Consider the following 13,923-nt stretch of genomic DNA (forward strand, 5'->3'; position numbering starts at 1 on the left):
TCTACACCTGAATAAAGTATGCGGTGTTTGAAACTGCGAGGAAGACGGGAGACGAAAGAGAGAAGAGAAGAGAGATATGAGACATCGGAAATGGAACCTAGAAGTGTGTCAACTGAGCACACATGATAGGAATATATAGAGGGGACATGGGGCGCTATATATAGACATACTATATATAGCTAACATGGGTGCTATATATAGACATACTATATATAGCTAACACCCCCGCTCAGTATAAAGGTCCCTTACTATGTTTAAAAAAACCCTTGGGGGCTCAAGGGAAAAATCCACAGCTCTATATAGGCCTACCGTTATATTAATATTCAAAATATAAAATTACAAAGTTAAAGTACTTACAAGATCCTATTCATAGGCATCAAAGGAGCTACATCACTCATGAATTACAACATCAACAGAGATTTGAACTTACAAGAGCCTATTCATAAGCATCAAAGGAGCTACATCACTCATGAATTACAATATCAAACGGAGATTTGAACTTACAAGAGCCTATTCATAGGCATCAAAGGAGCTATATCACTCGTGAATTACAACATCAATGGAGAAGGAGCTACATCACTCAGGAGCTACATCACTCCTGAATTACAACCGCCTATTCAAAGGCATCAAAAGAGCTTTATCACTCCTTAATATACGAAATTCTTGCAACTAAACTCGGGATGTAAGCAGTATATCTATCACATCAAAACTTAAAGAAAAACGTTACAGTGACATTAGAACAAATACAAGGTCTATAGAAACGGTTCGCGACGCCGCTCTATAGACAACATAACGCATGTGGGGCCCCATGAACAGAATATAAATAAAACAATTTGTCATCAGCTAGAATATAGACGCTCATCAGCTGGAAAGAATATAAACGAAATAATGTGTCATCAGTTGGAATATAGAACCTCATCAGCTGGAAATAATATAAGCCTTGAGTGGCAATGCCATACAGGCAATCTAGCAAGTGCTTCCGACTGTGTATGTTGTTGACGACAACATGGAAGCTTTCCTCAGAGCTGAAATAAAATGGAAGAACCTCACAGGCTACTTTGGTGACCAATTTTCCCAATACATTTGAGTGCTTCTGCACTTGAGTCATGCGCATTGTTGTCCTTTGTCATGCTTATTCTAATGACCTCCAGAAGCAAGAACATTCCAACATGACAAATTCCTGGAGGATGGATTTTCGCAAAGGGCGAGGGAACTGAAGGTTGTTACATAATGGAGTTGTCAATCTTGAAGAATGTCTAGGCCCCCAACGACCACCAAGCAAGGAGGTAGATTTAGTTTAGCCAACTGTGGTGCCAGGGGAGAGAAAGGATTACAAGCAGGGTGTTCTCTATTTTCCCCGACAAGAAGAAAAGCTTGCCAATACCAATCTCCATCCCTTATTGTAATGAGGAGAGAAAGGATTACAAGCAGGGTGCTCTCTGTTTTCCCCGACAGGAAGAAAAGCTTGCCAATACCAATCTCTATCCCTTATTGTAACGAAGTACCTACCATCCAATAATTTCTCTACAGGAGTCCTCTATTGTCCTCCAAACATAGGCATTAAGAGAATCGTTCCTGTGAGAGAAAGGATTACAAGTAGGGTGCTCTCTGTTTTCCCCGACAGAAAGAAAAGCTTGTCAATACCAATCTCTATCCCTTATTGTAACGAGGAGAGAAAGGATTACAAGCAAGGTGCTCTCTGTTTTCCTCGACAGGAAGAAAAGCTTGCCAATACCAATCTCTATCCCTTATTGTAATGAAGTACCTACCATCCAATAATTTCTCTGCAGGAGTCCTCTGTTGTCCTCCAAACATAGGCATTAAGAGAATCGTTCCTGTAAGATGTATGCCCTCTTCTGAAGCCCTAACTCCAACATTGTGGGCTATGTTCCCCCCTGAACTGTTTCCTGCAAGAATGCACTTGTTCCCCCCTGGACTGTCTCCTGCAAGAATGTACTTGTTTGAGCAGCAACCCAGATAAAGAAGACATTGTCTCCCCATGTCACTCCTTGCCCATCTCACACATGTCAATCCATCTTAATATGCTACTGGGTACCTATGCTCGGGCTCGTCTGAAATTGAGGGAAAGTACAATAGCAACAACATTATAGGTCTTTGCTAACCTCCTGCACATCGCATCGTATATGGCACTATTGGTAGACGTTGTTATCTGGCAACCTCTTGTCATGAATAAAATTGACTGCAGGATGTTACAATGGTCACTGCTTCCATTGGAACATTGTATGGAAATTGACTAGCACATCGATAGATGAACATGTTGGGTTCTAGGATCATCCAGCCCTCACAAATCAGATAATCCTTCAAACTAGACTCCATGGCTTTGCACATCAGCAATCACAGACCTAATGTGTCATCTTCTTGGAAATCTATTTTTATCTACACAGATTTGGCGAGACACCTATCCTCAATGCCTAAACTTATATGCTCCCACGTTAACTGTAATGACAGCCTTCAAGTAAGTGCCTTAATCCACGATTAAAAGAAACATGAAATGTGAAGGGATGAAAGACCTAGAATGATGGACACAAACTCTGCAATTTGCAAAGAATCTCGTCCCTGTGCTCCTTCGGAAAGACCACTGAGACGGTGAATTGTTGTTGTCGTACGGGAAGACAAAGAAGGACCGTGAATTAATGACTAAGCCGCTGCACAGTTCTCGAGAAACGTGGAGGCAAACCCTATCGAGTGGATGTTGCAGAGAGACAACAGAACCGTGGAGGCCATATTAATCAGCAAGAGTTAGATGATGATGGTGCAACCGCTTGTATTGCGCACTATGTCTCCTCTCTCCCTGGACCATGGCTTCTCTCACATTCAGTTGTCCTTGGTGACATTGCCTTCTTCTGATTCTTTTGCAACATCTTCTTCGCCTTCTTTATCATCTTCTTGTTGTTGGTAACCCTTCAGAAAGGAAGATCTGAACCTTCTGAGGCAGATCAAGGGGCAGATTGGGCATGGATGAGATAACGGCCAGAGAGGGGCAGATTGTGTCCTCTCTTGAAGAGGTTTGGAAGCACGGGGTTGGTGGCTTTTGGTCCGCTCCGTGCACGGATCCTCGAGACAGAACAAAGCAAACAAGGCTGTGGCAAGGGCAGGATGACGCTGGATGAGGCTGCATCTACAATCAAGCCTCGTCTCTGCCCGCACTCTGCACAGGCCTTCCCAAGCTCTTTGTGATGTTGTAGAACCTCACTCTGATACCATGTTGGAAACTGCGAGGAAGACGAGAGACGAAAGAGAGAAGAGAAGAGAGATATGAGACACCGGAAGTGGAACCCCAGAAGTGTGTCAACTGAGCACACATGATAGAAATATATAGAGGGGACCTGGGGCGCTATATACATACTATATATAGCTAACAGGGGCGCTATATATAGACATACTATATATAGCTAACATGAGGCAACTTGTTTTTACTATAGTTGAAGTAGTATGGTTAAGCAGGATCTTCTGGTATATGGAACTTTAAGATGAAGATCTAATAGTTCTAGGATGTGACAATTAGAGTTACATCACCATTACAAGAAATCTAGTGGTACACACACTAAAGATATTGAGATCCAGTATCATTATATTCGTGATTTGATTGAGAATGCTATAGGTGAGCCTGTTTCCTATCCAACATAGAAGAATGAAGCAAATATCTCCACCAAAGATTTTACAAGGGACTTACTTCAATTTCATATTTAGAGATTCAGTGATGGTATAGTTCATCTATGGGTGCACCTTAAGGGGGTTTAGCAAAAATGTGACCTATTTCTATGTGATCAAATGGCAAAAAGATGAGGATTGTGGATCTAGCCTTTAAGTTAGATATAGTAATTAAGCTCATAGAGAAACTTGAGGTACATTGTATCGATTTGCAAGGTATGGGAGTTATGAGAGCACCCAAATTTTGGGTCCAATGTCTACAGAGGTTGCTCATTGGCTAGGGGGGTATGAGAAAGTCAAACAGACCTCTTGATGGGGTTTTGGGGGTAGCACTCTAAGCTTAATGGTAAAGTGAATATTCCCTAAAATATTTCATAGCCAACTAGGAAAGGCTTAGAATATGGCAGGTAAGATAGTTTGACTTGACCACCTCCTATATTATAAAAAGGTGACCCCTTCAAGGCTAAAATTAATCTATCTTTCACCTTGTTAGACTTCTTTTAGCTAGTGTTAAGATCTAGACTATCCATAACATTTTTTAAAAGTTTAAGAAATGTGTGAATGTAATCATGTATGGGTCTATTTTCTTCTAGTGCAAGTTTTACTCTACCCAATGTACTCTCTAAGTTCAATTCAAATGTTCTTAAAAAAGTGGCTAGTGTCTTTTTTTGCCTCCTTATTATGCCAAATTCAGATTGAGAAGGTGTTTAACATGATTGATTAGGGTTAGGATAGGGGTTTCTATAAGAAAGGGTCTCCTTGTAAAGAAACCTTTGATGTTCATGTCTCCTTACGTATGTGTACATTGTTTCTACTTTACGAAAGAAAAATCCCAAATCACAATCAATATAAATTTGTTTCACACTGCCTTTAAAACAACGTATATACATTGTCTACATTAAAACATGTACAATGGTGGGTAAAAGGGCATCAAATATTGTCTCTCATTTGTGTGTCAAAAATGTTATCTTATATGCTAGTTGACTTGCAGGTAAAGATGCATCCATTAATCGATTCTATGCTTCCATTTTTTTATAGCACATGCTTAGATTCAATTTTACCATAATTGGAGCCACCGCTGGGAAAAATAACAAAAGTTACACTTAAAAAGACATTAAGGTAATTTTAAATATTAAGGGATCAATATTGAAGGCCTTAACAAAAGGCTTAGCCCCAGTTCACATGGCTATCCCATTTATGATATGTAAATCCTTATTCACATGATTCTCAAGCTCAACTTTCAGAAAGGCCATCATAATTCTCTAACCTCATCCTCCCAGCCCAATTTGATAACTTGAAGTCGTAGGGATAACACCTTGACCCAAGTAGCCACTACTGAGCTCTTGGTTGACAATGAAATCTCATATGACTTCATATTTCATCCTTGTGCTATCAAAACTCAACTCATGATGATCTTTTCTCCAAACTCATGATATTGAAGCTCCAAGTAATGCATCAACCAGAATCCTCTATCAAGACAAAACCTTAAGATAGATGCTTGCGGTTCATAGAAAAACCTTGTTAACCATGGGAGAAAATGTTGAACACTCTCTTGGAAAAGCGCAAGAAAACTCACTAGAACTATAAAAAATCATTTAGGCCAAGAGGCACCAAATCATTTCTATCACTGCTCATTATAGCTTGTCCATGTATAATATTTCCTCTCCTATCTATAGTTGTACTCATCATTTAGATGCTATAAGTCATTGTGGGCTTTATAGTTATTTATCTCACACCATTTTGGTCTTATGAGTAATTTTGGGCTCTAGTAGGGAATTTATCTCTCACCAACATCGGACTAGTTCTACTCATCATTCTAGTCCCATAGTTAACATGGCATATTTATACTCTCTCTCTCTCTCTCTCTCTCTCTCTCTCTCTCTCATGTTTAAATGCTTTGAAATATTTGACATGCAAATACAACACTACTTTCTATGAGCTAGCTTCATTCTATGGTGCCATTAAAATCATTGTCTAGGGTGTTATAGTAGAAATAGATACTCATCTTGTGTGATTGATGCTTAGTTAAAAGACGCATGCCTCCACATCTAGTGTAAATACAACATAAGTGCCCTTTCAACTTTGCATACTAGTTCATGTCATGATTCCAACACAACCAAGGATCATGTTCAACTCAATCTACTTCAATGTAAACATTAGGATGTGAGGGATTAAGCAATGGGTGAAAAACTACGAATGAATAGTAAGAGTTATAATGATAGCTGCATTATTATCATATTGTTGAGTGTTGTACTATAAACCCATTAGTGAGCAATGGCATGGCATCAATCGATAAACTATATGCATGTGCCTACCCCTTCCCATGTTCCAACCACAGAGTCTATATAATCAGTGCTCGCAAAAAGCATTTTAACTAAAACAATTGGAGGTATTTTTGAATCAAATTAGAGGCATTTACAAAATTTTAGACCAAAGTTATTGTAAACTTCCGAGTTTGAAACCTTCTTGTTTAAATTTTGACGGTTTTCCTTGAATACGGTGCATAATAATAGTAGGATATCGAAGGGGAGACTTCCAATTTATTCAAGAGAAATAATTAGACACGGGTTCCTGTTTTATTCACGCAAGCGGGTTAGAGCTGCGTGTGCAGGATAGGAGAGGGGGGTGCTAAGACTAATATATTACTGCAATAAATATGTAGTCACTACACTAGAATATAGTCGATTATGGCTTCTGCAAGCTGCTTACATGCCCTGGAAGGTGGCCCTGATGGAGTCGAGCGTGGCGTCGTCGAGGAAGAAGGTCTTGCGGAGGACGGCGTTGGGGATGTTGGGCGTGAAGAGGGAGTTGGCTACCAGTTGGAAGCCGGGCTGTTGGCTGTTGAGGGCGACGATTGCGTGGGCTGGGCCGGAGCCGACGTTGAGCTGGAAGTGCAGGAGGCCGCGTGGGAAGATCATGACGTCGCCCGGGCCGAGGACCTTGGCGAAGAGCTTGTTAGAGGTGTCCACGAAGGCGCAGTAGAGGTTGCCAGACAGCACAAAGATGATCTCGCTGGCCCTGGGGTGCGTGTGGGGCACGATCACCCCGCTGGGCTCGAAGTCCAGGCGCGCCACCGACAGCCCTAGCGTGTTCAGGCCTGGAAACTGCTCCACGAGCCCAACAGTGGGCACTGCCAGCACCGGGCTCTCGCTCACGTTGGCTGCAGCTTGGGCTATGCCGTGGAACACGAAGTCCTCCTCCGTCACCTTCTCTGCCTCCTTGCAGGGATACCCGTTCACGCTCAGAGTCTGCGACAAGTCCGCCACGCAGTAGTCCTGAAGCGGATCCGGGTCGGACGCCCGCACTACTACGCCCATATAGTCATTGTTGCAGGCGTACAGTACCATCATAGCTATCAGCACCAGGTGGCTGCTCAAGCTGCCGCTGCAGATCTGTAGCCTCCTCGATCTCATCCCGGCATCGCGCTGGCTAGCTGATGTCGTGATCATCATCCTCATCGAAATCATGTGGCGCTTTGGATTCTAGTACTTTCTATCCCGTGGTAGGTGCAGATCGAGCCCCAGAGAGAGAGAGAGAGAGAGAAAGAAAGGAGGACGAGGTACAGGAGAACTAGAGGAATGGAAGATTGATTGATGGATAGAAATGACCTGAAGCTGATTGGAAACCCATAAGAGACCCGCGTAGATATATATAGAATCGTCATCGCATGCACGAAGTTTCTTGTCCACTTGTACTGGTCGCTGTTACCATGCTCAATCGCAAGTCGATAACCTCCCGTCTTTCGTTCTGTCGACGTCCAAGCTTTTGACTCCGATCAGGCTCCACCTGGGCCTAAGCTTTCTCACTCTTGGCAATCCCTTTTTGCTTTCCGTGAAACGAGTCTTTACACGCACACATTTACGTGTTCTACTTGCATCTTTGCAAACAACTAACCTTCCGTCAATCAAACTCCTTCCTTTAGCTTTCGTCTATTCTTCATCAATCTTGTGTAGCTATCAACTCCCTCGATTGCATGACAAAGTTTGGGGACTTTGCATAATATTGCATAATTCCAGTTACCCTTGCTTTAAGCAATGCTTGAGGGTTCACTATGCAAGAACACCATATAGCGAGTGCATGTGTTAAAGGTGTGTCTTTGCCCTATCTTTTTGCCATTGTGAAGACTGCAAGATGCGAGAATTTTCCTTAGTACATAAATTAGCCAAAAGAAAGAGAAATATTTTAAATTTCAAATCTAACGTTTCTTTCTCACTTTTTGTTTCTTGCAATGATTCAAAACTGATCTATGAAGTAATCATGTCTTTGAAGCTTGCAATTCCTTGATCCCGTAATGAAAAAGAATAGTGGATGTGGCATCATTAGTGATATTGTGATTAGACACAACTTTCTCCACGTGTAGGGCTTAGCTGCTACCATAAACATTGATGTGGAGCATCGACTGGAGTTCTGCATACGCAAGGGACTTTTAATCATTTCCTACATAAGAAAAAAAAGGAAATTCCCTATCAATTCCCTAGTTAAAAATACACACAAGTAGGCAAAGTAAATAATAGGAAAAGTGAAACTTTTCCTAGTAAGAGAAACAAGGGAATCGCACGATTCCTTTCCCTACTTTATGTAATTTTAACTAGGGAATTGATAGGGAATCTCCCTTTTTTTCTTGCATATGTAGGAAAATGTTTCAACTATCTTTTCCTACACATGGTAATTTCCCTATATAGAACATTTCTTATGTGATTCTAATATTTCTATAACTTGAAAATATTGCATTTTTCTTAGTTACATATTCCTACTTAGGTGAATTTCTAAATAGAAAATTATCTAGAAAATTTTCAAATGGAAAATTATATAAAGATTATTTAGTTAATTTCAAATAAGACATAGTACACATCTAATAGATTATGTTAAAAATTCACTATATAGACTTTTTTTCCTATGTCAAGAAATTTTTTCTAAATAGATAATATTTTTCTATATAAGCTTTTTTTCCTATGTAACAAGCAGGATACACATAGACTAGGGATTAGACACCCAGTCACATTGAGCGGGGTATATAAGGTGTAATTGTCCTAGATTAGGGCAACAAGTTATTATCAAGAACATACTCTTCACCTTCATCTCCAGCTTTCATGGCTTCCTTCCTTCTTCCTTCTCTCCTCTTTTGTGTCTTTCTCTCTCCTCTTCTAGTATTATTTTCCCTTCTTCTTACTCTCTTTCTTGTGTTAGACTAATCATGTCACTTAGATCAACTCGTGGCTCTTGGGCTTCCATACTATATGCTAGAGAGAGAGAGAGAGAGAGAGAGAGAGAGAGAGAGAGAGTATGTGTGTGTGTGTGTGATGCTTGGCAAGTGGTTGTGAACATACTAGGTAGGGTCATGGATTTGAATTTGATAAACATTGAAAACATCCAATTTAGGGTGGTTTGTAAATTACTTGTTGAATTTGTCCTACTACTTTGAGTCACATAATATGTTATTTCTCGCTCTTTGAGAATACGTGATGATGAGCTAATCAATTCACCTCCTACAAACATGAAATTTGCATATATTTTCTCTTCTAAAAGGATGAAGGTGGGAAAATATCTCTTTCATTAGAAGGAAACATTTTTCTTAACAATCATTTGCACAATTAATTCATTTGACTTATTTCATCAAATAAACATTTTTTACAACAAAGGTGTAACTCCTTGCAAATCATTTGATCAAGTTAAAGGTTTTATCTTTTTAAAGGATTTTCATGTAAACACATTGGGAATTAAAGTTTACCCTAGTGTGAACTAGGACAAAAAATGTAGTGATGTGATTAATACTTCAATTCAACATCTACTCTTGCTTTTTCTTTGTTTTACTCCACCTAGATCTTGTTATGTTATGGAATCTACAATCTCTTATTTCATCTATATATGTTTTCTTAATTGACATCTTTTGTAATTATCTAGAACTTGACATATGATAAGGATAACAACATTTGACATACAATATTTGACTTGCAAAGTATATGAGGGTTAGGATTTTCATTAATTTTTATTTTGTACAAGAGGCCTCTTATTTTTTACTCAATGGAAATGTCATCTTTTCACAACAATAGTGTAGCTTAGAGACATGTTTTATAGTTTTCAATGGTAAACAACCATTTTAATCTTTTGATGTTTCACCTTAATCTACTTTTGCATTCTCTTAAACCTAGTTGTATTATGCATATAGTCATGAACAATAGCAATTTTATATTCTATTTTGGCATATGTTACTAAAAGGGTTTGATATATATCACAATCAAACAACTTCTTAGAATAACTTTGAATTTTGACAAATGACTGACATATCATACTTGTAGGGGCAAAGGCCTTGCTTATGTTACATCTTTTGGTACTATAGTCTTGCTTTTGCTACATGCTCCTTATACACTAGAGACATTGCTTACGTTAGATACTCAAATGTCACTTATAATCTATTTGTAATAATTCACTAGCAATGTACATTGATGTTTGTCATTGGATTGATTCTTACATTAACTTCTTGTAAAATGAACCTTTCATGCTATACGTCATATGTTTGGCAAGCTCTAATTGCTACATCGGCTTCTTTGGTGTTTTAGTATCCCTTGTGCCCCCCACTACAAAATTAAATTTCATTGTTTGCATTCATGTGTTATCTTACAAAGTCCAAACTGAGCATGGACTACACACCACTAATAGTAGAATATGATGTTTATAACTTTAAAAGGGTCTTCTAAGTTGCAAATAGAAATTCAAGGGTCTACTAGTACACCCCATTTAATTTGAACATTTTGATTGGAAAATAAATCCTACAAGGTTCTACTAGTACACCTTTAATGAAAACTAGCAATTGTTCTTAATGCAATTGCAAAACTTTTGTGGAAACTTGTCATATGCCCTCAAACAATTGTTTTTTTTCTACATAATTTTGATAAAAAATGCAACTTTGAGTTTCATGTTTCTGAAAACCACATCAAAACCCTTCTTTTTTTACTATTTTTATTTCTAGTGCTTCTTACGAAGATATGATCAACCAAACTCGACAACCAAACTCGAAAGGCTTTGAGTTTTGAGTTTGAAATGACAAACTTGGGCTTGCTGCACTATTGTTTCTGGATGGAAGTCTGGCAAGAGCCAGGAAATATCTTCATCTCTCAAAAGAAGTATGCATGGGAGATCTTGAAGGCATTTGGCATGATGGAGTGCAAAGAGATAGCTACACCGATGGAGGTGAATGCAAAGTTATCCATTAAGGATACATCAACACTAGCAGACATTGGGAGGTACAGGAGATTGGTCGGCAGTCTGACCTACTTGTGTAACACTAGACCAGATATCAATTTTGTTAATTAGGAGAAATATGGACTCTCTTTTTTGCCTCTTAAGGGGTTTCTCTCACCTCTCTCTCTCTAAAAAGAGATTCCAAAATAATATTATAAAAATAGATCTTCTACAATCAAGCAAATCTCATTTTTGTGTTTTCAATAGATTTCACCTATTATTTTATTCCCAAACTGCAGGATAAGGTCACTTTTTCTCAAAATCCTCATAACTAAAAAAATACAATTCTATTTTTTCTAAAAACGCAGCCAATCATTCTTTAATGCCCTCATGACTCATTAATGCCCTCTTTAGTGCCCTCATGACTTTTCAATCATTCTCATTCTCGCTTCTTAAAAGGGCGGAAGTTAAAAAACGATATAAAATGACGGACACATCATATTTTAAGATTATTTTTTACCCAGAGACACCTTTTTGACTCAAGAGTTTCCTTGTAAATTTTCATCTTTTGTGGACAAGTATATACCTATTTTTGGGCATTTTTTCATTCCCTCAGAAAGCTCTAGTTTTGTCCCAAATTTTGTGCATTCTTCTCTTTCCCTCTAGAATATGGTTTCTTGCATACGAGTTCTTCTGAAGCAGCATTGAGGAGTAGTTTTGATACCATTTGTTGAAATCAAAGAATCTCTATCTACAACACACTCTACCTTGCTACAAGCCATCTTCCTCTTCAGAAATATGCAGTAAGAAATCTCCATCTTCAACAGTCTATACTACAAGCAATCCAGTGATGATGGAGGTATCTTTATTTTTTTAATCTTTGTGATGTTATTATTCTTCACAGTTGTTGTTCAGTCCTTAAGCATCAATTCATAGAGAGAGAGAGAGGGGGGAAGAGAGAGAGAGAGGAGGGGAGAAGGGGGGGAAGAGAGGACTGTGTGAGATGAACAAAGAAAATAAGTGATAGAGTGACAGATAGTAAATTAGGGTAGAAGATAAGATGATGTTATTGTTTTCCACTATCCAAGCTTCAGTATGAATGTGTTTAGGGTTTCCTTCATGAATTTTTGTTGAGAGAGAGAGAGAGAGAGAATATTTTGGATAGAACAAAAGATAAGATTTGATGCTAATTAGAGGTAGATTAAAAGCCAAGATTACAGGCTGATTAGGGGTTGATTAGGGTCTATCAAGACTGAAAGCAAGAGAAAGAGACAAGAACCAACTAGGTTTAAAAAAAAACACAGATATAGTGAATCAAAGGGGTGTAGTTCTACAATTTGAATGTTAATCCAAGTTAACATTTGCATATATTTTTTTTTTGCAGAATGCAGGTGCAGGATGTACCAAGAGAAAGAGAGATATTCACTTTCAATTGGAGGATGAATATGCACCAATGTTCAAAAGAACTGTGGAAAGAGATGATGCAATAAGATGCAGGATGCAACAAGAAAGAAATGCAGGGAAAAAAAATGTGGACCTTTGGGTTGATGGGTGCATTTATCCACCCGATCCACTCACTCGAAGGCCACCACAATTTGAAGGGCTTACATCATTTGTAAAGTTTGCTTGTGAAGGCAATGAAGGATTGTATGGATACACATGCAGACTTGTCACACAAGGATTAGCAGGGGCTCATCAAACCTTGACAAATATGCAGACAAGATTACAAGGGAATATGCAGTCTTTGATGGAAAAGGATAGATTATTGGCTGAGAAGGATAGAGAGAACCAGAACCTACAACAAGCAATGTCTGTCATTGAAGATGCTATGCATGCTACACACGTGCAGAATATGGAGTTACAGTCTAAAGTCAATGACTTGGAGAAGGAGAATCGAAACATAGAGAGGAAGCTCACAAAAACTTTGGAGATTGGGCCCACTTTAAAAACCAAAGAGGCACGTCGGCGCGTCCGATCCGTTAAACCAATTGGCCAATTAGCCAAAGGAAGTGGACAATATCATAGACGGATATATGCTCAATCTACTACAATGAGAAATATGTTTCCTCATGCAGAGAATGATACTATTGCCAAAGTCCTTAGCAAGAATATGGTCAAAAATGCATTGGAAAATCGTAAATTTAGGGACATTGTGGATGGTGTTGCTAGTGAACGTCTTAGGGATGTGAGCAACTTGTTTACTGCTACAGATGCTCAGGGATTATGTGACAAGGTGGGAATGAGTTCTGAGTCATATAGTATGCTCTATCAACAATTGGATACAGGTTTTAAGCAAGTCTTCAATACTAAGCGAGTAATGCCTCTGCCAAAACCATTTCACGTGAAGAAGGCTCGAAAACAACTAAATGAGAAAGTTTTAGAACTAATTGGTGAGCCTACGCATCTGGAACACACACACATATTGAAGTATGGTTCCAAAGAAGTTGCCTTTGTATTGAATGCATCCAACAACTTTGTATTGGATATATGTAGGGTTCAGATTGCTATGGTCAAGTTTTACAATATGTCTATGGAAGAATGTAGAGGCAAGCTTGTGTCCTCAAACTTGATGAGAGTGAGATTATCAAGGGGCAAAAACTTGAGCGTGTGAGTATAACACTTATGAATCGAGCATTGGATCCCAACATCGATGAAAAACATCCTTTATACTTCAGTGTACAATCAGAGAATGAAATATGGTGGCTTGCAGCATTTGAAGTACCAAAGGAGGACCATGAAGTACTTAAAGTTTTTTTTAACCTCACTAATATACCCAGTGTTATTCAACAGCAAAATAATGGAGCAGTTTTACACGTTGAGGGGTTTGGGGACTATCAAGTTGAATGGCATCTTGTAGGTGATTTAAAAACATTGAAGTGTATGTTTGGTTTATCAAATGCAGCAAATGCAAAATTTCCGTGCATATATTGCATGCAAACTAGGAAGAAAGGGAAAGATGGAAAGAAAGAATGGCTTGCCAAGGCAGGACAACAGGGTGCTCCGACACGTGATCAGAAAGTCATGAGAAATGGAATGCTAATTCCAGTGGATCCAAACTGGCGCCCTATTTTG

At 38.9% G+C, this 13,923-nt stretch overlaps 1 protein-coding gene and 1 pseudogene across 1 annotated transcript; both read right to left on the reverse strand.

The window, feature by feature from the left end:
• Positions 1 to 1,239: 1,239 nt before the first annotated feature.
• On the reverse strand, positions 1,240 to 2,188 carry LOC148040790 (gibberellin receptor GID1B pseudogene; annotated as a pseudogene).
• A 3,956-nt stretch (positions 2,189 to 6,144) lies between these two features.
• LOC148040791 (putative germin-like protein subfamily 2 member 5) lies at positions 6,145 to 7,274 on the reverse strand. The gene has a single exon (XM_087686845.1). The coding sequence runs from the start codon at positions 7,137 to 7,139 to the stop codon at positions 6,378 to 6,380; it is 762 nt and encodes a 253-aa protein (XP_087542971.1). The 5' UTR covers positions 7,140 to 7,274; the 3' UTR covers positions 6,145 to 6,377.
• Positions 7,275 to 13,923: the final 6,649 nt, after the last annotated feature.

This window comes from Lygodium microphyllum, chromosome 1 (assembly GCF_053477565.2).
Source record: "Lygodium microphyllum isolate KBCC chromosome 1, Lygodium_microphyllum_v1.1.10, whole genome shotgun sequence".
Lineage (NCBI taxonomy): Eukaryota > Viridiplantae > Streptophyta > Polypodiopsida > Schizaeales > Lygodiaceae > Lygodium > Lygodium microphyllum.

What these genes read in the sequence shown, in the direction of transcription:
- LOC148040791 (XM_087686845.1), bottom strand. Translation starts at nt 7,139, where the DNA reads ATGATTTCGATGAGGATGATGATCACGACATCAGCTAGCCAGCGCGAT.